The sequence below is a fragment of the Amia ocellicauda genome, chromosome 19 (assembly GCF_036373705.1).
Source record: "Amia ocellicauda isolate fAmiCal2 chromosome 19, fAmiCal2.hap1, whole genome shotgun sequence".
NCBI classification, from domain to species: Eukaryota; Metazoa; Chordata; class Actinopteri; order Amiiformes; family Amiidae; genus Amia; species Amia ocellicauda.
In genome coordinates, this window is record NC_089868.1 from 19,497,804 (window position 1) to 19,524,489 (window position 26,686).

Here is a 26,686-nt window from a genome sequence, read left to right on the forward strand (position 1 = left end):
GCCGCTATCGGGAGCCAGTGGAGGGAGCGGAGCAGTGGAGTAGCGAGTGCGAATCGTGGCAGAGAGAATACCAGACGAGCTGCAGAGTTCTGGATGAGCTGGAGCGGCGGGTAGTGGATGCAGGCAGGCTGGCCAGGAGGGAGTTGCAGTAGCCCAGGCGGGAGAGGACCAGTGACTGGACGAGTAGCTGAGTTGAGTAGTCGGTGAGGAAGGGACGGATCCGGCGTATGTTGCTCAGGAAGAATCTGCAGGTCCGCGTCAGCGTGGTGATGTGCTGGGAGAAGGAGAGCGCATGATCCAGGGTGACTCCTAGATTTTTAGCAGAAGAAGAAGGAGAGAGTGTGGTGGATTCCAAGGGGATCGAGATGGGGAGGTCAGCAGAAGGTGAGGAAGAGTGGGGGAAAAAGAGGAGATCTGATTTGGAGAGGTTGAGCTTGAGGTGGTGCAAGTGCATCCAGGCAGAAATGGCAGACAAGCAGGAAGAGACATAGTGGCAGCATTTGCACTAGCCAAGGCCCATGAGCACCATTTATAGAATCAATGCTTTATGCTTTACCCGGCCTTATAATGTGGGTTATTTACAATGTGACAACATTTCAGTTATTTAAATATTTATTTAGATTTTTATTGTTCTTTATATTCATATTTTGAAAATTACAAGGTTTTTCATGTTCTCTATATTTATATTTAAAAAATTCTACTAATGTGAACAGTTGAAATTAAACAAATGTTTAGATTTTGTACATTTTTCGTTGGTGTCAGATTATTTATAATAAACGCTGGTTGGAGGGGCCCACTGGGCCCCCTGGGAATTTTTGTCTAGGGCCCCAACAGACTCTAGAATCACCACTGTGTATATGGAGCAATACAAATTATTGAATAATGTATATAGTGTCTATCTCATCGTAGTATCTGTTCCATATCGTGAAAGTCTTTGAATTAGTTCTACTTAAATAGTTCTACTTTTAATCCCCTGCCCCCCTTATGTAAAATACTGTCTCAGTGCTTCAAATCAAATATCAACACCCTCAACTCTACCTCCTTTGTCATCTGGTATCTCCATTAGCCCCTTAGGAGAACCTCAAAACATCCTGCTTTGTTCAAAGTTTTCCTTCTCAGAAATCAGGAGGAAATCTGACAGTGCCAAATCGCTTATCAAATTAACAGACCATCATATAAAAAACGTGTCTGTTTGGTACCCTTCAGTGTTAGGGGCAAGGGGCTGACACAACAGTGTATTTATAGATTTAAAGACATGTCCAACCTTTCTCATTTTTCAAGTAAGAGGTCAACAACCACACCAGCAAAAACACTCTGATAAAATGGAAGAGAAGTTATACTCATATTAAAGAAATCTGTCACACCATGTATAAATATTTACCATACAATCCAATCGATCACTGTCTGATTGAGCAGTCTGTAGATCCATCACTCTTTTTTTTCCATCTCCTACACAGGACTTTTAGGTATTTTTTCATTGAGGCAACAGGATATGCAATTGAATTCAATATCAATTAATGACTTACACATGTCAGGTTATTTTAATGCCAACATAGATCTAAGATGAGAAAAAATACTTACTTCTTTGTAATCAGCAGGAAACATTACTGGATGCAATTCTGTCGTGACCTCTACATCCGTTTAATCTAAATACTCACATTATTTTGATAACTCTTTTGATAACTACTGGTTTCTGAGTGTATCTAATAATTGCATTTGATGGATAAATACAATGGAAATCAATTTAGTATAGTACATATATTAGTATATATAAAAAAAACATGCCAATGTATTATTATTATTATTTTTGTCATTTAGCTGACGCTCTTACCCAGGGCGACTTACATTTGTACCCATTTATACAGTTGGGCATTGTACTGTAATGTATACACCGATCAGCCATAACATTAAGACCACTCGTTATCATGGCACCTGTCAGTGGGTGGGATATACACTCACCTAAAGGATTATTAGGAACACCATACTAATACTGTGTTTGACCCCCTTTCGCCTTCAGAACTGCCTTAATTCTACGTGGCATTGATTCAACAAGGTGCTGAAAGCATTCTTTAGAAATGTTGGCCCATATTGATAGGATAGCATCTTGCAGTTGATGGAGATTTGTGGGATGCACATCCAGGGCACGAAGCTCCCGTTCCACCACATCCCAAAAATGCTCTATTGGGTTGAGATATGGTGACTGTGGGGGCCAGTTTAGTACAGTGAACTCATTGTCATGTTCAAGAAACCAATCTGAAATGATTCGACCTTTGTGACATGGTGCATTATCCTGCTGGAAGTAGCCATCAGAGGATGGGTACATGGTGGTCATAAAGGGATGGACATGGTCAGAAACAATGCTCAGGTAGGCCGTGACATTTAAACGATGCCCAATTGGCACTAAGGGGCCTAAAGTGTGCCAAGAAAACATCCCCCACACCATTACACCACCACCACCAGCCTGCACAGTGGTAACAAGGCATGATGGATCCATGTTCTCATTCTGTTTACGCCAAATTCTGACTCTACCATCTGAATGTCTCAACAGAAATCGAGACTCATCAGACCAGGCAACATTTTTCCAGTCTTCAACTGTCCAATTTTGGTGAGCTTGTGCAAATTGTAGCCTCTTTTTCCTATTTGTAGTGGAGATGAGTGGTACCCGGTGGGGTCTTCTGCTGTTGTAGCCCATCCGCCTCAAGGTTGTACGTGTTGTGGCTTCACAAATGCCTTGCTGCATACCTCGGTTGTAACGAGTGGTTATTTCAGTCAAAGTTGCTCTTCTATCAGCTTGAATCAGTCGGCCCATTCTCCTCTGACCTCTAGCATCAACAAGGCATTTTCGCCCCCACAGGACTGCCGCATACTGGATGTTTTTCCCTTTTCACACCATTCTTTGTAAACCCTAGAAATGGTTGTGCGTGAAAATCCCAGTAACTGAGCAGATTGTGAAATACTCAGACCGGCCCGTCTGGCACCAACAACCATGCCACGCTCAAAATTGCTTAAATTGCTTCTTTCCCATTCAGACATTCAGTTTGGAGTTCAGGAGATTGTCTTGACCAGGACCACACCCCTAAATGCATTGAAGCAACTGCCATGTGATTGGTTGGTTAGATAATTGCATTAATGAGAAATTGAACAGGTGTTCCTAATAATCCTTTAGGTGAGTGTATTAGGCAGCAAGTAAACATTTTGTCCTTAAAGTTGATGTGTTAGAAGCAGGAAAAATGGGCAGCGTAAGGATCTGAGTGACTTTGACAAGGGCCAAATTGTGATGGCTAGACAACTGGGTCAGAGCATCTCCAAAACTGCAGCTCTTGTGGGGTGTTCCCGGTCTGCAGTGGTCAGTACCTATCAAAAGTGGTCCAAGGAAGGAAAAGAGGTGAACCGGCGACAGGGTCATGGGCAGCCAAGGCTCACTGATGCACGTGGGGAGCGAAGGCTGGCCTGTGTGGTCCAATCCAACAGACGAGCTACTGTAGCTCAAATTGCTGAAAAAGTGAATGCTGGTTCTGATAGAAAAGTGTCAGAACACACAGTGCATCGCAGTTTGTTGCGTATGGGGCTGCGTAGTTGCAGACCAGTCAGGGTGCCCATGCTGACCCTTGTCCACTGCCGAAAGTGCCTACAATGGGCACGTGAACATCAGAACTGGACCATGGAGCAATGGAAGAAGGTGGCCTGGTCTGATGAATCACGAGTTCAAGCTGTTGACTTGGCCTCCAAATTCCCCAGATCTCAATCCAATCGAGCATCTGTGGGATGTGCAAGACAAACAAGTCCGATCCAAGGAGGCCCCACCTCGCAACTTACAGGACTTAAAGGATCTGCTGCTAACGTCTTGGTGCCAGATACCACAGCACACCTTCACAGGTCTAGTGGAGTCCATGCCTCGACAGGTCAGGGCTGTTTTGGGACCTACACAATACTAGGCAGGTCTATATATATATATATATATATATATATATATATATATATATATATATATATATATATATATATATATAATGAAGCAAGCTTCCAAGACTTGCCTGGGCAATATTACATACTTCCAAACTGATTAAAGTTTTATTGGTAATAAGTCAGCAGTACTGAATAATTTCAATGCACTTATGTTGATTGAAGCACCAACTATTTTACAATAAAATGGAAGAGAATACAATAGTTCACACATTTCTAAGAAGAAAAGTCTCTGCTTTGTATTATAGGGGATTTAAACAGAATTCCACAAACCAGTTTTATAAATAAATACATATAAATGTTATCTATAACACATTCAGATGTAATTGCCTTTAAAACCCAATAACTCAAAAGTAATTTCAGCTTTAAATGGTTTAGAAGCTCTTATTTTAATTACTAGTGAGTGAAATTTCCTATTTATTTATTTTTAATCAATGGTTTACAGGTGGTGTGGAACATTCTCAAAATTACAGTAAAACATATAAGATGAATCAACATCAATAAAAAATTGAATATAAACAACTACCTCAGGGATAATTATGTCAAAAAGCTGCTAAACAGCAGTTCCTGAAGAAAACTTGGCTCTGAACGTCACTATTTAATTTTCCTGCACACTTACAGCTTAACTCAATGTGTAAGATGGTTCAGATAACAGCGCCTTGAAAAGGAATCACAGAGAAAGGAAAAACAATTTCCTGAGAGGGAAATTCCTGGCTGAAAAATCCTAATGTCACAGAAAATTCTGGGAATCAGGGGGAATGGCTGTCAAACCATCGTGTATATATACCTACAGAACAATAGTGAAGAAAAGTATAAATTGCAAGTAAGACACTGTGAGAAGGATTCTTCAATACTGATAGGCTAATGACCATGGTAAGTATCAGAAAACAACCATAATTTGAACAAAGACCTATTATGCATATTTTGTGACTATTATTATTATGATTATAATTATTATTTTCATGATAATTGCTACAACAAGGTATTTTATTACATGGTAATTTAAATAGTACAACCCTGTGCTGCTGAAAGAGTACAGTTGATTTTTACTGCAAGTTAAACTTACAATGTTTAAAAAGTTGATTGAAGCAAGTAGAACTCATTTAGAGAGGTTTAATGTATCATTTTGAACCATTTTAATATTTTGTAAGTAACTGAAATATTTGTATGTTTGTTCATGTGCAGGACTTCCTTATTGGAAAACAGCTGATTCAGTCCCCCAGGACTTCACGTAATCTGTTGCTTCTTAGCTTTCTTTTCTATGGTAAGAGAACATTAAATAAAATAAACATACAAATAAATACTAACATGCATGCATACATACACAAAACATATTGTCAGTAGATTACAAGCTACATTCCTTCAGCTTTACCTTGCTATCACAGGACATGATCACAAACTGAAAAGTAACCTTTTTCTGTTCTCCAAATATTCATATACATATATATGTATTTCTTTTTTTTAGAACTTACACACTATGCATGTGTTGATGGCTGGACATATAGCTACTCAAACACAACGATGAATTGGAATGAAGCTAGGAAATGGTGCCAAACCTACTACACAGATATGGTTGCAATTCAGAATCAGGATGAAATCGCATACTTAAATAACATTATGCCCAAGCAACCAAAGTATTACTGGATCGGGATTCGGAAACAAAATGAAGTCTGGACTTGGGTTGGAACCAACAAGACACTTACCAAAGAAGCAGAGAACTGGGCCACAGGTGAACCCAACAACGGAAAGTCGGCTGAGGACTGTGTGGAAATGTATATCAAAAGATCGAAAGATGCCGGGAAGTGGAATGATGAACCTTGCTTGAGGAAAAAATATCCATTGTGCTACACAGGTACAGTAAATCTTTTGGTGGACCTGGTATCATTCAAACAGAGGTCTCCTCACTGCTGAGGGGATTAAGGCAAAAATTGTAATAATAACATCACCATATTCTTACAACAAATGTGCTGAATGGGGGGACAAAAGAAAAGAAAGTAACAGCATAAAATTGTTCTTTTCCAGCCTCTTGTGATCCACTTTCATGCAGTGGCAATGGGGAATGCATTGAACAAATTAACAATCACACCTGCAAGTGCAATGAAGGATTCTATGGAGACAAGTGTGAGAATGGTACGTCTTAAACATTGATCTTCTTTACACGGTTATAATATCTATTCGATCAGTTGTTATTTATTTCCTTAAATTAATTGTTGTCTCTCATAATTTATTTTCAGTTGTAAGCTGTGACAGTGTGGAAGTGCCCAGTGAAGGGTTTGTCAGTTGCTCCCATCCATATGGGAATTTTTCCTATAGCTCTGCATGTGAATTTAGCTGCCAAGAGGGATATCATTTGACTGGTTCCAGAAATATCCAGTGCACAGCTTCCAAGCTGTGGTCATCAAAGCCACCAGTCTGTGAAGGTAACACTTATAAATTAACTTAATTTTTCAAAATACTTAACTTCTCAATATGTGTGTGTGTGTGTGTGAGTATATATATGTTTATATATTGTTTAATTTTGTTTTTACAGCTGTTCAATGTGACACACTAGAGACCCCTTCAAATGGTTCCTTGCATTGCGTGCACCCACTGGGCAATTTCAGCTTCAACAGTACTTGTGAATTTGCTTGTGACAAGGGATACAGGCTGGTTGGGTCAAGCAGTCTTGCCTGTGGAGCAGCTGGACAATGGAGTGACCTACAACCACAATGTGAAGGTATTTCTTGTTTACATCTAATTGTTAATTTGAAATAATTTAAAATATTTGACTAGTAATTTATTCTGAAGAAGGAAAGAAATGGATTTTGTTGAATTTAAATCTTACTTTGCCTGTGTTTTGCAGCTGTGAAGTGCAGCACCCTAGAAACCCCCCAGCATGGCAATGTGATCTGCTCTCACCCTAATGGGGAGTTCAGTTACAACTCCTCCTGCCAGTTCAGCTGTGCACAGGGGTTTGAGTTAAAAGGTGAGGCAAATCTGACGTGCACAGCATCAACACAATGGACAGGAGAGACGCCACACTGTGCAGGTAAGCATCATGAATGCATATGCATATATTAAGCTCTTAGAACTTAGTTTCAATGTATTAAATCCACATATAAGTAATCGACTATCGATTTACAATGGAAGGAAATTTAAACCGTGACGCATATCGCCATTGTGTGATGGAGTGTTTTCCCTCTCCTGATGTCTCCCTCAGCTATTACATGTCAAAGCCCAGAGGCAGTGTCTCACGGTGCCGTGCAGTGCAGCACTCCCATGGAGAGTCAGCACTACAATTCCTCCTGTCAGTTCAGCTGTGAGCCGGGCTTCGTGCTCGAGGGGGCCGAGCGCCTGCAGTGCACGGCCTCTGGACTGTGGAGCGCACACTCCCCTGCTTGTAAAGGTAAACCCCCCACATTGTTCTGTGGAATGATTTCATTTAAATAACAGTGGAACTGGAAGAATGTAAAGTTTCAAGCAGAGACCCTTATAGAATGTATATTTAAAAAATATTACACAGGTGTTTAAATTGAGGTTGATATGTTCTCAGGCAGTATACCAGCAGTAAAGGTTGTAAAAAAATACAAATGGTTGTTTTATGAATATTATGCAGTGTTATTATAAATATTGTGTGAGTTAACCATATTTTGTAATATCAATTTGATATTTTATGCTGCAGAAGTTGAACATAGGTACACAGTAGATGAGATTTTAATAAGTTTTGTCTCTGCATTCTTTCCAGCTGTACGGTGTGCAGTATTGTCAGAGGATATGGTAATGAACTGCTCGCATCCACTGGAACCGTTTGCTTACATGTCAGAATGTCACTTTCATTGTCCTGATGGGCTGCTTTTGAATGGATCTGACATTGTGAGATGCGATGCTTCTGGGAACTGGACGGGGCGGTTCTGTCATGTGAAGGTACCACTGCGTGAAAATGATGGTTTACAAATCAATGTTGGATTGTAAGCCAATTCAAAAACTTTAGTGTAGAAATGTATGCAAATGAAGTATGAGCTGTTTGTAAAAGTTAAGTTTACAACAATATAATGATGATTTATAGAATGTAAACCTATAGTTACCAAACATATGATTGAAAATTGTTAGCCAGTCCTACATAGTTTAGTAATAGTAGTGTATGTAGGCTACATGTATTAGTGTAAGTGGTCTATTACTGCCACTTAAGATTGTGTTGTGATATTTGAATTATACTTTAGGTTTAATAATTAAAGATCAGAATATTAACAAATAATAAAGATTTGAGGCTTTAACTACACATATCCTTGAACATGTGAGAGGTGGCAATCCAGGGGCCAGTTTTAATGAGATCAATGGCATTTGTTATTTTAATACTATTTATTTTCATATTTTGTATTTTAAACATATGCTACAGTAATATATTTTGATATTACAAAAATATCCTTTGAGGTCCATATCCATTGAGGTTTGGATCAAGAACGCTTGAAAAAATATCGCCACTTGAGGAACACAGGAAAAGCTGACTATCTGAACGAAGAATAGAGAACAAAAAAAGTGTTTCACTCATTGTGTACATTCGTATTTTCCAACCATGTGGATAGCATTGATTTGTCTCTCTCCTCTCACCTGATTATTTTGTGTCATCATTAAAATCATTAAAGTCCTTTCAGAGTATCCTATGGACAGGTGTCCAATCCCAGATTAATGGACTTAAAGAGGCCGGGCACAAATTTGGCATGAGGGAGCGTCCTGTTCTCATGCAGAGAGCACTTTAGGGCAAGACCGACTGTATAGTGTATAACTGACACAATAAAACTCTATAACAGTATAACTGACTTTAGCTACCTGGCAAAAAACTACCATTTCATAGAAGTGAAATAGTTTTCAATATTTTTTTTAAGTTTCTATAAACTGTGAAGGATTTGGCATGGATGCAAGATGGATTTAAACTTTTCTTAAAAAAAGTAATCTTTTTGACTGATTCATAGGTGGATTTAAATTAAGGCTTTTATACTCTTTCAATGATACAGTGTGCATTTGATTGAGGGGAACCAAATTCAGAGAGTTCATTTGTATGGGCTTACTGTAACATCTTATGACATTTGAACTGTCCAACTAGAACTTCTAACTCCTCCTAATTCAATATTTTTGAGTTATTGAATAGTACAATGGGAAGCTTACATACTACATATACATATGAATAACCAAACAAATAACCATTGAATCTTACAGTGATACCAAATGTCCATCCTTTACAATGCTCACCTCAGTGCTGGGAAACTGGCTTCCCTGAAACCAGAGATTAAGAACCTCCTCTGGCAGGGAAGGAAGCTTGTCCATGATGTTGACAAGCAGGAGACATTGAGGGGAAACAAGCTTGGGACCGAACTCTGGAAAAAAGTCAAGAATAAATAATGAGGAGAAAGGTAATCAAGAGATGCACTAAGTGTCTGAAGTGTAGCCGCACTCACTGTTCATGATCAGTGTCTGCAGAATGCAAAATTACATTGACCCCACAGATGATTCCCCCAAAGTCTATGTCAATATCCATAACAATTCTGAATATTGCGTCTTCAGTGGAAAACCACAGCTGGGAAACTGAGGGGAATTTCCTCAGTTAAGTCATCCATTCCCTTCCTTTTCATTAATTTGTATATTTGTATATGATATTTTAAATGTTCAAAGTCAATGGAAAGCTGATTAATCTTCAAAAGGAAATGAACTCACATTGTGTTTCTGCCAAAACAACTTCAGCAAACGGTTTGAAGGGAAGTGGATGTGTGATTAGAGGGTCCATAGCTACCAGAATAACACTGTTTATCTAATTGCAAAGTGCATCAGAAATCACAGGAGCATAAACATTGGGGGGAAACTTGCTGTAAAAATGCATAAATTTGTATTTGGTATAAATAAATAAAATAAAGCCTACAATATACACAAAATGATGCATAATACTCCACAAGATACAGATGGCGTTGGCAACAAGATTTGGACAGAAAAGGTTTGATTTCGGCATTACAGAAAATAACAACACTAACACTAACGTGTTTGCAAAAAATCTACACATTTTTATTTTTTTGGAAGAATTTGCGTCCTACGCTCTGCGAAGACTCCTATAAAGATAATGCATTATTGTAAATAGCCTACTGCCAACAATTTATGTTAATGTCTGTACAGTACTGCTTCACACTACCTGCTATGCATCAGTCCACAAAGACGTTTTAATTGTATTTATACATGCTCCTTATTCAAGCAGGCTACTATATCCCTGTAAATAGTTTGCTGTATTATAATAATACCCACTGTATTGTATTTTACTTCCCTACACAACTGTTTTCCAACTCAGAGAAGCAACACTGCTATTGTCTTTGTGATAGAAATTGACATAATTCCTCTAGATGGCATACTTTTGCTGAATACATCCCTTAACAAGCCCTTAAGATGATCTGTCATGCTTATGCCAAACTGAAATATTCTGATGATGATGACAATTGCTTTTGCCATTATTATCTGGTGTTTCCAGATTTTAATACATATTATTTTCACATGCTAATTAATCTGTGACAAAAGAAACTAGTCAAATACTGGTATTTTCTAATCAGTTTTAAAGGGCTGCAGATTATTCATTGATTTAATACCAGATGATTATCAGACGTGTGCATATCTTTTACTATGCTTATGCTAAACTTAATCACACAGCTTATAGGTGATAGAATTGCACAATAAAGTCTAAATTACACCAAATCAAAATGTTATGAACTTGTAAATAAGGGACTTGTGCTTATTTATTCTTGATTTTACCAATTATATATATATATATAGTTATTTTTATATCTATTTATTTTATAACACACAGCTCAGGAAATACGCCTACGCAGTTCCTAATAGTTATTGTTGCCGATAACTTTGTTGTTCAAAAGCTTCTTCCTGAAAAATATAATTTCTAGTATGAGAAAATAAGCATGTTATGAACAGCAATGATAAGTATCTTATCTAGGGTGGAGTACTAATTCAAAATATATAAATCTTTAATATAACCACAATGCTGCCGGAATCTGTGTTTTAGCTTTTTCCAAAGGCACTTCCAGCAGAACCATTAAAAGACTTTAAATGAATAAAGTGGCACCCATGGTAGAACCAATGAGCCATCCAAACAGGGATGAGTTCCAGAGATGAAAACATGACGAGAGTAAAGCCTGCAGGCCTAGTGTGGACGATTCCATATGTGTTGTTCATCATAGCCAGTAGGATTTTCCTTTATTTGCACCAAACAGAATACCACCCCTAAACACTTGCATTTCAAAGATTGCATAACTTGTAAATTTACATAGTAGGTAATTGGTAGGAACTTACTGTCTTGTTAATTACAGGCAAGCAAATTGGTACTGTACGTTGTACTGGACAGTCAAATGCCACAAGTTATTTACACTGTACAATTATGACACTGCTTCCATTCAAAAAGTCTGTGGATTAAAATAACTGAAAATATTAAATCATTCATTTCTGGATTTATATGTCATACAGGACACCCACTTAATTAACTTAAATTAACAATAGTACCTGTCATTCTCCTTCAAGGCCAAGTAAATAGCATATTTGTATGTACTGTTTTGGGGGTTATTGGAGGGAAAAAAAAAAATCTCCACAGAAGACATCTCTTATCCTTTCTCTATTGGTGTCATTGAAATTACACTACAGGTCCATCAATGTGTGGAGTTTTAGAGGCCTCTTTCTGTAGATACCTTTTTAAAAGAGTGGCAGAAATGTAGGCCTGCTGAAATGATTCAACCGGATCATTGGTGGGAACTCATGGAGTTTTGAAGTACAAAATCCTCTTATGTAAACACATTGTTTGATGTTGTATTTTTTTTCTAGGTTTTTTATGTAGCATTGGTGGTTCACACAGTTTGTGACAATTCTGAGAATTTGAGTGTTTATCTTAAAACATACACAGGATAGGAGGAGAAAACCAGTGAAAAACCATAATGCTTGGTTTCCTACCCTCTTTCATCACCTCTTAACCACAATCAACACTGACTCAACTGGCACCACTAAAATACCCCATTTGCTATTCATTCAACTTCTGTATCAATACATAAAAGGTTTGCCCTTTTTACCTGGACACATTGAGAGTAATTCATAATGTGAACAAAAGGAAGCTGAGTTAATTCAATTATATTTGGGTTTTCCTGTATTGCTGATTATAACACAGTCACTGAAACACTAAAATGCACTGCCAGTGTGATATTTATTTATGGCTTTTTCATAGTAAATTGATTATTTAGTTTAACCTACATATAATGGTTTAATGTGGTGCCTGTTACATTCTACAATAAATGTATGTGACAAAGAAAGGTTTCATGCAAACTTCACTAATTCAAAAAACCCATAACATGTAATCCAAAACTAATTAGATATGCTTGATTTTTTTAAATGTAAACTATCAGATTAATCCTGAAATCCAACTGCATACGTCATATCACTGTCACATACAAGTAGGAATTATCTATATATATGGTGGCTATGTCATTATAGTGCCTGGTTCTTATTGTGAAAGTCTTTGAGTTAGCTCTACTTAAACCGAAGAGGCCTTTAAATCCCCTGAAACCCCTTTATATTAAATATTGTTTCTACCTCCATTGCCATCTGGTATCTCCATTAGCCCCATAGGAGAACCTCAAAATGTCCTGCTTTGTTCAAAGTTTTTCTTTCTCAGAAATCAGCAGGAAATCTGACAGAGCCAAATAGGTTAACGGATAAAAAGAACTTCCTTTCTGTACCACCAAATTGTCTTCCACTGAAAATGATGCTTGCTATGTATTCAGAAAGGAAACTGGCATAGGGAAATGGAAGATGTCTTGATATAAAACGTGTCTGTTTGGTACCCTTTCGTGTAAGGGGCAAGGGGCTGGCATGAATAATTAAACTGGAAACAACAGTGTTATTTATAGATTTGAAGGCATGTCCAACCTTTTTCATTGTTCAGGTAAGAGGCATATATCAGCACCCACACCAGTAAAAACACTCTTTTAAAATGAAAGAAAAGTTATATTCTTATGAAATAAAGCTGGCACACCATGTGTACGTTTTCACCATACAATCCTATCGATCACTATCTGATTGAGCTGTCTGTGGATCTGTCACTGTTTCTTCTCGTCTCCTACATAGGACTTCTAGGTATCAACGCAGAGCAACTATTTTTCCATTAAGGCCACAGGATATGCTTTTCAATTGGCACGTCTCTCACCAGCTTCCTTAATGGACTCCTCTGTAGTTGATGGCTTCCTTCTGGTACAATCCACACTGTAGCTATGCGCAATAATCACACTCTTACACATGGCTTTTCGGATGCAGAGCACACAACGTTTGGGAAAATTCCAGCAGTGCAGTTTAATGACGTGAACATGTCAAGTTATTTTAATGCCAATATTGATTTAAGCTGAGAAAAAGGCACATCTTATTTAGCATACTGTATATAATGTTTTTCAAATACAGTAGAGTTACTGTTGATGGTGCCAACTCATTCTACAGTGTTTTGATGAGCTTTGTTCATTCTTTTTTGTTTAAATATATATGTCCCAAACACTCAATAGAGACAGTTATTTATTTTCCTTTTAACTCCATTCTGAGACCTGGTTCTTTCAGTATTCTTTTTAGCCCACTAGGATTAGGGGTACTTCCAAAACATAAGTAGAATTATCTATTAAATGATTATAGTATAGTTATAATTTCATCAAATCACTTTCATCTAACAATTTTCTGAATAATATTAACATTGGCATATTTACATTAGTGCAACATTGACCATTCCCAAGTGGTTTGTCTTTGCTTTATTTTTTGTCATCTGACCAGGAAATGTCATAGTCTTTAAAGATGGACTTCAGCTTCTCCACAGTGACAGAGTGATCGGCCTTGCCATAACCCTAGAAGAAAATGAAAGTCTGGTTAACAATAAAGACAGTAACAATGGTTACATAAAATGATCCAGACAGTGCTATTCCAGTAAAAAGCAGCACAGGAATATACAGTAGCTATATTTCATATAAAGTGTGTAATAATATAATGGAAAACATTATGGGCAATACCTGAAGGCCACATTTGTAGTTTTTAAGTAGAATACAGATTTCAATAATAAGCATCCCCACTCTGCAGTTAATTTGTGTGTAAGAAAAAAACTAAAAGTTGGGGCTTATTTTCATCATCTCAGCTGTAACTCACTGTCGATAGTCCAAACACTCTGATCTTCTTCTCCTTGCTGTTGTGTTCAATCTTGCCACCTCCCAGACATGAGGACTCCACTCCTAGTTTTTCCATCTCGGGGTTCACCTTTTCAAATATATGATCTATGCAAATAAAATGATAGAAGGTGATCAAGTGCTTTCATTATGTATGAGGACTCAACCGACACCACTGCTTTGGCTTTCACTTAATGTAACGTAATGTAATGTAATGCGAAACAAAGTGGCCTGTAGTGTTCTGCAGGTCTGCGCAGCTCCACCAATGGGATTGTTGGAATGCTGCAGAACTGCGGGGATCTGCGCTACAAGAACGCGACTATACATTCATACATTCTGTATAGAAAGCGTCGTCTGCTTTACTCTTAAGCCCCTGTTTAAAGGATTTGACAGTCTTGCAGGCTCTGGCCCGCAGTGCATGCTTTTCTGCACCGATCACTTACTGTGGAACTCCGCACTCTTCGTGCCTCTCACTATAGCTTTGCATTCCGTCCCACCTTTGACCTTCACCTTGACGAGGATGTATTTAAACACCCCATCTGCATCAATTTCTACATCGGAGATTTGGCTCAAAGTGTCTGCCATGGCCCTCCGTGTGAGTGCAGCTCAAGCAAACTGGCTTTCTGGGTGGAGCCTCGTCCAGCACTGTGAATACTTGAATCTTCAGAATTTAAAGTGACAGTACTAGGTTAATGAATTAATTAATGAATTAATGTATTATAATATCATACAACATAGTGCATATACACCTTAGGATCATCACATAAATAACAACAAGTCAGAAAATATACTTTGTTTGTGTGCTGCAGGTAATGTAATACAATTAAAACATAAAATGAGAATATGGGCATGATAAATCAACTAATAAATGACTGAATATACCTCCATATTGGTTATGTATGGGTTATTTAATATAACCTGGTCTTGGACTTGCAACCAGCCATGAAAGTGAATATTGGTAACTGGTATGACAGCTTGCATGATTCTATTGTTAGAGCTGTTGTATGAGATACCCATGCTTTCCTGTTGTTGTGTGTACCTTGTTTTCCGCTGTTGTGTCAGTTGTAGGGTCCCAAAGGAAGAATACGCCATGCTGTTTCTCTCTTTCCTCTCGTGCTTCCTCTTGTTTACTACAAACGAAGTAGAATTCAGACCATGTCAGGTCCCAAAAGGTCAATATAGGGAGATGTTTTACAATGTCAATGTGGCTGATCAACAATAGGATTTTATTAATATTGTTATCTAGGAATGTGTTGCATAAGATGGATTTTAATGTGTATTGCAATATACATGTGTGAAGACAGTGATATAGTTTTCTCCTGACATGATGGGTGTTCATTTGAAAGGATTGATTCACTGAGTTTAAGACTTCAGAAATGTGCTTGAATTTTACTTTGGCATTATTAGGCATTATGATGATATTATTTTAGCATGTATAAAGCAGAGTACTATAATAATAATATGAATAATAATAATAATTCAGTAATTCACTCTGGATTTACAGAATGCTTCCTTAATTATATAGACAGCTATACATATTGTCATGCCAAAATCTGATTCTGATAAATGCAGATTTATGTACCTTATCACCTCCTAAAATATATAATCTCTCTGTATATGCTCTATGCTCATCCCTTAAAGTTTTTTGGTGGATTCCTTAATGTTTCTTTACCTTGCTTACATTCTTTCTGAACTCAAATTAAACATTTTTTGCTTCATGTGTTGATCATGCACTTGTTTAATAATGACCCAAGGAAAAACACTTCTTAGTGCTGTTCACCATGAAAAGACATCATATTATGGATTTAAAGGCTCTGTTAATTAAGGGTCTGAATTTGAATGCATGCATAGCAATGTAAAATAAACAGTTGTAGCTTGCTGTGCCGAGAAACACTCGTCACTGCAGCCAAATCATTTAGTGGGAAAACCCTGAAGTGGATGACTAATCACTCCAGAGTTTATTTAGGTGGGACTCAAGTAAGCTGTAACAATAGATATGTCTTTACAAAAAGTGAAATTCTATTAGCTTTAGAAAGATAATAATAGTGAATATCAGGAAGCTCTCTGTTTAATTGCAGCAACAGTCAATCCTCCAATATTAACATTGAGATAATGACTAACACCCTCCGTTTTGAATAGTTTCTTTTTGGCGACAAGCACTTCAGATATGTCTGGGGCTATCCCATGGATCAACTTGTGCAATCAGCTCTAAAATTAGTTAAGAACATTCTGTAAATTTAACTGTTTCTTCTTCTGCTGTGATTTTTCTAAGAGTATGTTTTTTTATCCTTGTAAAAGCTGATATGTGCCAATGGAATATGGGATAACATCTGGGGAATAGACAGATAGATGTCTGCCAAGATCACTCAGGGGGCAAAACATTATACGTGCAGTACCACTGCTTGGCATTGTTACCCCCTGCCTCCATATATATTCACTGAAATTACACCTTTGACACTGACCAACAGCTGTGACCTACTTGAAACATCTTCCTAGGAGATTGAATGCCAGTTTGGGCGGTATGCCAATGATTCGTGAGACTGCCTCCCTAGTGGCAAGATTGTGCATTATATGTTGTGGTGATGGTATTTAGATTACCAGGTGTATGCAAAAAACATAATATTTAATATAATTAAAGTGATGGTATTGAAACAGGAAAACAAACAACTAAATAAAGCTTTACAGTTAGTGTGGAATTTATATATTTATATTATATTTATACAGGCAACAGTTTTTTGTAGTCTTCTGGGATGACATTCTGATGATAAATGTTTATACTGAAATGAAATACTACATTATGTATTGTTTAATCAACAATAACACATTTCACAGAGGCTCTGAATTGACTTATGATAATGTTTGTTTTGGGAAATATGTTCTTCTGCATTCATTTTCTTTGAGTGGGAAGAAAAACAACTGTTAGTTTTCACCATCAATCAGTGGTTAAAAATTAAGATAAGCTAAAACTGTGAAGTTTTTATGTGTAACTGGGCACATAGACAGAAGCACTTTGTTGTTGTTTTCCTTGTAAAGAAAACCAAAGCATTGCTCAGAAAATGCTCTTGCAAAAATGAAAATGCAAAATTACACAAACAAGAATTGATGTTGCATTTCCAGGTTTTTATCAGCAATGGAAGGCATAATAATGGTCTTTCATTACCATACCAATCAAGATTTACAAGAGCTAAATTAAAGTATTTGCTTATGTGAAATATTACATGCAGAGGTGTCTGGTGTTGTAGCTATCATGCCTCATATATGGCCTACATTTAAATCCCCATACATACATTTACCTCTACCCACAGTTCCTTTTCCAGTAAAAAAAAAGTTCAAAAAGCCAAGCCCACCACCCTTTATCCCCACCAAGAAGTCAACATCCTGGTGTTCATATTGTCTTAAAGAAGTCTTAGACTTCCTTTGTTAGTAAAAGGTTTCATCTGCATCTTGGCAGCACCAGTGCACTGGCCACACTACAAAACAATTGAAAGTTAATTTATGTTTAAAGGAAAAGCAACATCTCTTCAGTTCCAAGAATATTCAAATGTGCTCTTCTTTGATGGCTTTTTGGAAGACAAATGCAACTGCCTGTTAGTTATCAAATCACTCACCTTATCATGCCAGAAAATACAGCAAGGCTTGTGACTTGTCACATTTGCAGTTAGCACAGTGTGTATGGTAAATCAACAGACAAACTTAATAAAACCCCTAGAATAGTTAATGAAATGAAAGATTGATTGATTTAATCCAGTTTATATAAAAGTGAAACAAAAAGTAAATGTAACCTTTGCAAATTAAAATACTTTGAATCAATTATACATTACTACTGTACATCCTACAACTTTTAACTACATCACATTTTAATTATTTGAAATATACCTAGTATAATACTATGGACATAGAGGATGCATATACAGTTAGGTCCATAAATATTTTGACAGTAACACAATTGTCATCATTTTGGTTCTGTACACCACCACAATGGATTTGATGTGCTTTAAGTGTAGACATTCATCTTTAATTTGATGGTAGTTACATCCAAATTGGTTGAACCGTGTAGGAATTACACCCATTTGTATGTGTGGTCCCCCCAGTTTTAGGGGCTCAAAAGTAATTGGACAAACTAACATAATCATTAATTAAATTGTGAGTTTCAATACTTGGTTGCAAATAATTTGCAGTCAATGACTGCCTGAAGTCTAGAACCCATAGACATCACCAGATGCTGGGTTTCTTCTCTGGTGATGCTCTGCCAGGCCTGCACTGCAGCTGTCTTTAGTTCCTGCTTGTTCTTGGGGCGTTTTGCATTCAGGTTTGCCTTAGAAATCAAAACAAACCAATCAGAGAGATAGCAAAAACATTAGGTGTGGCCAAATCAACTGTTTGTTACATTCTGAAAAAGAAAGAACGCACTGGTGAGCTCAGGAACACCAAAGGCCTGGAAGACCACGGAAAACAACTGTGGTGGATGACAGAAGAATTCTTTCCCTGGTGAAGAAAAACCACTGCACAACAGTTGGCCAGATCAAGATCAGCCTCCAGGAGGTAGGCATATCTGTGTCAAAGTCAACAATCAGGAGAAGACTTCACCAGAGTAAATACACAGGGTTTACCTCAAGATGGAAACAGGAAACATGAAGACCAGATTAGAGTTTGCCAAAAAACATCTAAAGAACCTGTACAGTTCTGGATCAATATCCTATGGACAGGTGAGACAAAGATCAACTTGTACCAGAATGATGGGAAGAGAAGAGTATGGCGAAGGAAAGGACCTGCTCTTGATCCGAATCATACCATCTCATCTGTGAAGCATGTAATGGCATGGGCATGTATGGCTGCCAAGGGCACTGGTTCCCTTGTATTTATTGATGATGGGACTGCTGACAAAAGCAGCAGGATGAATTCTGAAGCGTTTAGGGCTATATCATCTGCTCAGATAATTACTTTTGAGGCCCTAAAATTGGGGGTACCACATATACAAATGGGTGTAATTCCTACACCGTTCACCCAATTTGGATGTAACTACCCTCAAATTAAAGATGAAAGTCTACACTTAAAGCACATCTTGATTCCTTTCAAATCTATTGTGTTGGTGTACAGAGCCAAAATGATGACAATTGTGTCACTTTCCAAATATTTATGTAACCAACTATATATATATATATATATATATATATATATATATGGTGGCACAGTGGTCAATCAGCTGTCTTTTTGTTTTTCCTCTCCATCTCTCTCTCTCCTATTTGCCCTGCACACGTTTCTGCTCAGGTTCTGAAGGCGCTTCCCTTTTATGCAGGTCTCGGGATGAGCTGCAGGTGATTGACATGGCATTTCCAAGTGCACTGGTTGTCTAAATTCAAGTGATAAACATTGTGGATGAGAGTTACCAGTTAGAATGTTTATAAGCAACTTAAATTTGTAAAAAAGTATTTCAAACCAATCAACTGAAATAAAATTCAGCAGCTATTCTCATGAAATAATTACTGTCATTCAAATAAAAATACATGCAAACAGACAGGCAGTGACAGGCAGATGGGTGGCAAGAGACACTATTGTTATGTCTAAAACGTCAATTATTATTCCTAAATCCAAACTGCAAAACCGTTTCACTATAGTTGCTTTGTTTACTTAATTGCTCAGTCATGCCAAATTGTACATCTACTCATATACATTGACCTACCTGCGCTTGTAAAATATGGATTTGTATTAGTCTAATCTAATATTCTGTAATTCAGTCAGCATTTTGAAGTACACTGGCATGGGTTTGGTGGGAGCTGAAATAAATGGTATCAATCAAGTGGTTATACAGTTAAAAAAAATGTCACTCTGGTACCACAGAGGGGGAATTTGTCTGCCACTGTCTGCAGACATGGTGTCTGCAGGAGATATTGCAGGAAAGGTGACAAACAATCTTGCAGTATAAACGGTGCCTGGAAATTTCCTTTCTTCCTTTTCTTGCAATCAGCAGAAACATTACTGGATGCAACTCCCTCGTGACCTCTATTTAATTTTAAACAAAAATAAAAATATACTCACATTATTTTGATAACTACTTGTTTCTGAGGGTATCAAATGATTGTATTTGATAGAAGATGTATGATGTATAATTACAATGGAATTGAAGCTGATTGTATAAAATTCCTTTGTTATATTAAAAGGAGATTAAAAAAAAATACGTATTTGAAGAAAGCTTCAAAGACTTGCCTGGGTGTACTTCCATACAGATGGTTTATTATTAACAAATCAGCAGTATGTAATCATTTCAAACAACTTTCATTGATTAAAGCACCATGTTCAACTTTTTTACCATGCAATGTATGAAAATACACAATCTTTCACATGAAAGTCTGCTTTGTTATAGTGGTTTTAATTTTTTTTCAAGATAATTCCACAAACTAGTTTGTTAAATGAATATAAATGTTATCTATAACACATTCATTTGTAATTTCCTCTTAAAACTTTAAGTAATTCCAACTTTAAAAGCTGTTGTTTTAATTGGTGAAAATACATTAACAAATATGTAGTAAGTGCATAAGTGCATTTTCCTTTATATATATATATATATATATATATATATGAATGTAACTTGAAATCATCCATGCACTACAGCATCTTCATTCCCATGAGGGCCAAAATAAGGCAAAAATATATAAAGGAAAAATAATGTTGTAGCCACACTCTCACTTATTCGTTTTTTAGATCAGACGTTTGTGTAATACAAAATAGTTTTATATATATATATATATATATATATATATATATATATATATATATATATATAAAATAATTGTTCAATAAAACTATATTTTATATATATATTTGAATAAGAAGAATCTACATTATTAAAATAGAATATAAACTACCCCTGGGATAATTATGTCAAAAAGCTGCTAAACAGCAGTTCCTGAAGAAAACTTGGCTCTGAACGTCACTATTTAATTTTCCTGCACACTTACAGCTTAACTCAATGTGTAAGATGGTTCAGATAACAACGCCTTGAAAAGGAATCACAGAGAAAGGAAAAACAATTTCCTGAGAGGGAAATTCCTGGCTGAAAAATCCTAACGTCACAGAAAATTCTGGGAATCAGGGGGAATGGCTGTCAAACCATCGTGTATATATACCTACAGAACAATGGTGAAGAAAAGTATAAATTGCAAGTAAGACACTGTGAGAAGGATTCTTCAATACTGATAGGCTAATGACCATGGTAAGTATCAGAAAACAACCATAATTTGAACAAAGACCTATTATGCATATTTTGTGACTATTATTATTATGATTATAATTATTATTTTCATGATAATTGCTACAACAAGGTATTTTATTACATGGTAATTTAAATAGTACAACCTTGTGCTGCTGAAAGAGTACAGTTGATTTTTACTGCAAGTTAAACTTACAATGTTTAAAAAGTTGATTGAAGCAAGTAGAACTCATTTAGAGAGGTTTAATGTATCATTTTGAACCATTTTAATATTTTGTAAGTAACTGAAATATTTGTATGTTCATGTGCAGGACTTCCTTATTGGAAAACAGCTGATTCAGTCCCCCAGGACTTCACGTAATCTGTTGCTTCTTAGCTTTCTTTTCTATGGTAAGAGAACATTAAATAAAATAAACATACAAATAAATACTAACATGCATGCATACATACACAAAACATATTGTCAGTAGATTACAAGCTACATTCCTTCAGCTTTACCTTGCTATCACAGGACATGATCACAAACTGAAAAGTAACCTTTTTCTGTTCTCCAAATATTCATATACATATATATGTATTTCTTTTTTTTAGAACTTACACACTATGCATGTGTTGATGGCTGGACATATAGCTACTCAAACACAACGATGAATTGGAATGAAGCTAGGAAATGGTGCCAAACCTACTACACAGATATGGTTGCAATTCAGAATCAGGATGAAATCGCATACTTAAATAACATTATGCCCAAGCAACCAAAGTATTACTGGATCGGGATTCGGAAACAAAATGAAGTCTGGACTTGGGTTGGAACCAACAAGACACTTACCAAAGAAGCAGAGAACTGGGCCACAGGTGAACCCAACAACGGAAAGTCGGCTGAGGACTGTGTGGAAATGTATATCAAAAGATCGAAAGATGCCGGGAAGTGGAATGATGAACCTTGCTTGAGGAAAAAATATCCATTGTGCTACACAGGTACAGTAAATCTTTTGGTGGACCTGGTATCATTCAAACAGAGGTCTCCTCACTGCTGAGGGGATTAAGGCAAAAATTGTAATAATAACATCACCATATTCTTACAACAAATGTGCTGAATGGGGGGACAAAAGAAAAGAAAGTAACAGCATAAAATTGTTCTTTTCCAGCCTCTTGTGATCCACTTTCATGCAGTGGCAATGGGGAATGCATTGAACAAATTAACAATCACACCTGCAAGTGCAATGAAGGATTCTATGGAGACAAGTGTGAGAATGGTACGTCTTAAACATTGATCTTCTTTACACGGTTATAATATCTATTCGATCAGTTGTTATTTATTTCCTTAAATTAATTGTTGTCTCTCATAATTTATTTTCAGTTGTAAGCTGTGACAGTGTGGAAGTGCCCAGTGAAGGGTTTGTCAGTTGCTCCCATCCATATGGGAATTTTTCCTATAGCTCTGCATGTGAATTTAGCTGCCAAGAGGGATATCATTTGACTGGTTCCAGAAATATCCAGTGCACAGCTTCCAAGCTGTGGTCATCAAAGCCACCAGTCTGTGAAGGTAACACTTATAAATTAACTTAATTTTTCAAAATACTTAACTTCTCAATATGTGTGTGTGTGTGTGTGTGTGTGTGAGTATATATATGTTTATATATTGTTTAATTTTGTTTTTACAGCTGTTCAATGTGACACACTAGAGACCCCTTCAAATGGTTCCTTGCATTGCGTGCACCCACTGGGCAATTTCAGCTTCAACAGTACTTGTGAATTTGCTTGTGACAAGGGATACAGGCTGGTTGGGTCAAGCAGTCTTGCCTGTGGAGCAGCTGGACAATGGAGTGACCTACAACCACAATGTGAAGGTATTTCTTGTTTACATCTAATTGTTAATTTGAAATAATTTAAAATATTTGACTAGTAATTTATTCTGAAGAAGGAAAGAAATGGATTTTGTTGAATTTAAATCTTACTTTGCCTGTGTTTTGCAGCTGTGAAGTGCAGCACCCTAGAAACCCCCCAGCATGGCAGTGTGATCTGCTCTCACCCTAATGGGGAGTTCAGTTACAACTCCTCCTGCCAGTTCAGCTGTGCACAGGGGTTTGAGTTAAAAGGTGAGGCAAATCTGACGTGCACAGCATCAACACAATGGACAGGAGAGACGCCACACTGTGCAGGTAAGCATCATGAATGCATATGCATATATTAAGCTCTTAGAACTTAGTTTCAATGTATTAAATCCACATATAAGTAATCGACTATCGATTTACAATGGAAGGAAATTTAAACCGTGACGCATATCGCCATTGTGTGATGGAGTGTTTTCCCTCTCCTGATGTCTCCCTCAGCTATTACATGTCAAAGCCCAGAGGCAGTGTCTCACGGTGCCGTGCAGTGCAGCACTCCCATGGAGAGTCAGCACTACAATTCCTCCTGTCAGTTCAGCTGTGAGCCGGGCTTCGTGCTCGAGGGGGCCGAGCGCCTGCAGTGCACGGCCTCTGGACTGTGGAGCGCACACTCCCCTGCTTGTAAAGGTAAACCACCACAGTGTACTTCACTTTTCTGGTGAAAGAAACCAACAGAATGTGAAGGTATTTATTTTTGGCAAAAACAAAACCAATTCAATTCCATATAAAGGGACAGGTTACACTTGACCCTATACTGGATGAACAAGTTATTGAAAATTGATGAATGGATGGGGAATATTAATGCCTCCTCTTGAAATGTTTCAAATTTGAATGATTTAATTAAAAATGACAGTTTAACTGGAAGAAAGTAAAGCTTCAAGCAGAAACCCTAATAGAATCCATGCATATAGAATGTAATTGTGGTTGATATGATCTCAGGCAGTATACAATCAGTAAAGGTTGGACAAATATACAAAAGGTAGTTTCATGAATATAGTGCAGTGTTAAACATTGGTACATAGTAGATGAGATTTTAATATATTTTGTCTCTGCATTCTTTCCAGCTGTACGGTGTGCAGTATTGTCAGAGGATATGGTAATGAACTGCTCGCATCCACTGGAACCGTTTGCTTACATGTCAGAATGTCACTTTCATTGTCCTGATGGGCTGCTTTTGAATGGATCTGACATTGTGAGATGCGATGCTTCTGGGAACTGGACTGGGGCAGCTCCGTCATGTCAAGGTAAACTAAAAGTGTATATAACTTATGCCTCTGCCTCTCCCTCTCTCTCTTTCTCTCTATCTCTCTCAAGAAAAAGTATACATTCAAAATGATTTATTGTAAATAAGGCCCCTTTCATTTGGCTATCCACAGAGCACCAAGATTCATTGGTGACATACACTTTGGTTGGGCTGGCTGCAGGAGGAAGTGGACTATTGAGTGGACTGTCACTGATAGCATGGATTTTGAAGCGATTACGTCAGAAAGGTACATAAATAAATAAATACATACATACATACATACATACATACATACATACATACATACATAAATAACCACGTCTAACCATAGTTTGAGAAAACATGTTAAACAATTACAAATACAGAACATCTTAATATTTAAAAGTTACAAATAGTTCCAGAGTATTTCCAGTAGTTCTAGAGTATTATCAAATAAACAATTGATCAATGTATGGATATTTGAATGATAGTTAACTGGAGAGATCAGTTACTTGTTTTATCTCCTAAAATATCACATTGAGGATGCTGAGCTCTTGACATGCTTTGCAGCATACCTCAGATTAATTCTTGATGATTTGAGATAATCAGATGATAATTACAAATATGTGTTTTTCTCACTGCTATTTCATCTTTTCTCTTTACAGCAAAAAACTTTGATTTAAATCGGTAAGTTCCATAAAATACAGAATCTTGTCTTATCTCGATCTCTTTCTTTGTAATATTCTAACTGTACAACAGTATCTGAACCTTATTTCAGATGTATTTATTATAAGCAAATAATTACATTTGTGCAGCATACAATATTTACATAATTATACATTGCACTTTCTCTGCTGTGTATATGCATTTCATATGGATTATCATTGTATAATAAGTTAAAGCTGATTTTGGTTAAATGTTTTGTCTTAAAACAGTACCCTTGATGACTCTCCTCAGACATACAAAAGCAGCAGTGACAGTCTGATTTAAGCCAAAGCATCTTAAATGAGGTAAATATTTACCTCTTTCTTCTTTTTCCACTTCTCATTCAATAAAAGTATGACTTGTAGAAATATAACATACAATTGTTTTATTTTCCAGGAATTTAAAAGATTGCATAAAGAAACTGGAGATCCGACAGCATGGAGATCTTGGTAAAAACAAAACCACACAAAATAAATCCTGACTTTCCTTGACATACACATAAAGGTTAAAATCAAAACTGTAAAATAATATACAGTACTTTGTACATGAGTATATTTGTAAGGTTGTGCAATATAATTCATAATGAATCTTCTGAAAGGGAGGTATAAAGTATAACAGAACAAATTGTTCTTGAGTTCACTGTATGGGTAGTAACCCAAAGATAAGATACATAACTATTATTCATGTTGTTCTTAAAATGTCTGCTATTTATTTGTTGTTATGAAATAATTTATTTGTGTTTCTTGTTACGTATTATGCCAATTGAATACCAAGTTGTAAATATGTATTTAAATAAACTAAGCATTTATAATATTGATTCATTTATTACATATTTATACTTTGAAAAATATTTGTGTGAATTGTTTTAACCCCCACTGTGAATATTGCCCCTCGGTATACCGCTGGATCGGATATATCATGGTTTGCGCGGTGGCTGAGTCAAGATTCGCACGCCTCAAACTAATTAACTTCATTATTTGTAGCCCCCTTTTTTTAATATACAGAACATAGACTACTGTTATTGAAGTGTAGGAGCCCTGTACAACTTGTTACTTATCCTGTTACTCTACTGTATATAGTGATTACATGTTCATGTAGCTTACAGTATTACAGTTACACTATGCACTGTATTAGCCTCCCATTTATTTATCTTGTTCCAGATGTATTGCTGCCCTGTTTGTAATTTCTGAAACCTGCAATAAAATGTTGGTTGTGCATTATGTGTGCCTTGTGTTGTTGTTGTTGTTGTATCTCGATATATGATTTTGCGATATAACGTGGGGGTGGTGTATTTAAAATGAAATAAAAACATTTGGAATTCACTATGACATTTAATGGTGTCTTTGTACCAATATAGAATTCATTCTTTTCATGTCATTCTTACAAACCTGCCTACTTTTAAACAAAGTATAAAATAATTGAATATTTGACTGCTTTTAAAAATATGAAAAATCTTACAGTTTTGCCTAATCATATACATTATGTACATATACAGTGGCTG

At 36.7% G+C, this 26,686-nt stretch overlaps 2 protein-coding genes across 2 annotated transcripts; one reads left to right on the forward strand and one right to left on the reverse strand.

Annotated features, from left to right (window-relative positions):
- The first annotated feature begins 4,685 nt into the window (after positions 1–4,685).
- On the forward strand, positions 4,686–26,405 carry sele (selectin E). The gene is made up of 21 exons (XM_066692705.1): positions 4,686–4,836; positions 5,149–5,227; positions 5,429–5,815; positions 5,986–6,093; positions 6,198–6,383; positions 6,494–6,679; positions 6,806–6,991; positions 7,163–7,348; positions 7,688–7,911; positions 21,678–21,756; positions 21,958–22,344; positions 22,515–22,622; positions 22,727–22,912; positions 23,031–23,216; positions 23,343–23,528; positions 23,700–23,885; positions 24,323–24,502; positions 24,635–24,748; positions 25,146–25,167; positions 25,416–25,490; positions 25,582–26,405. The coding sequence occupies exons 1-20, from the start codon at positions 4,828–4,830 to the stop codon at positions 25,468–25,470; spliced, it is 3,240 nt and encodes a 1,079-aa protein (XP_066548802.1). The 5' UTR covers positions 4,686–4,827; the 3' UTR covers positions 25,471–25,490; positions 25,582–26,405.
- Positions 13,266–14,796, reverse strand: LOC136714443 (14 kDa phosphohistidine phosphatase). The gene is made up of 3 exons (XM_066691949.1): positions 14,603–14,796; positions 14,143–14,267; positions 13,266–13,847 (listed from the first exon to the last, which is right to left on the reverse strand). The coding sequence occupies exons 1-3, from the start codon at positions 14,742–14,744 to the stop codon at positions 13,755–13,757; spliced, it is 360 nt and encodes a 119-aa protein (XP_066548046.1). The 5' UTR covers positions 14,745–14,796; the 3' UTR covers positions 13,266–13,754.
- Positions 26,406–26,686: the final 281 nt, after the last annotated feature.

Bases quoted from the DNA above. Each gene is read 5' to 3' on its own strand.
- sele (XM_066692705.1), top strand. The intron at 21,757-21,957 runs GTAAGAGAACAT...TCTTTTTTTTAG, and splicing joins TCTTAGCTTTCTTTTCTATG to AACTTACACACTATGCATGT. The intron at 25,168-25,415 runs GTAAGTTCCATA...GTCTTAAAACAG, and splicing joins AAAAACTTTGATTTAAATCG to TACCCTTGATGACTCTCCTC.
- LOC136714443 (XM_066691949.1), bottom strand. From the start codon at position 14,744: ATGGCAGACACTTTGAGCCAAATCTCCGATGTAGAAATTGATGCAGAT. The intron at 14,268-14,602 runs GTAAGTGATCGG...TTATTTGCATAG, and splicing joins GAAGAGTGCGGAGTTCCACA to ATCATATATTTGAAAAGGTG. The intron at 13,848-14,142 runs GTGAGTTACAGC...ATTTTCTTCTAG, and splicing joins GAGTGTTTGGACTATCGACA to GGTTATGGCAAGGCCGATCA.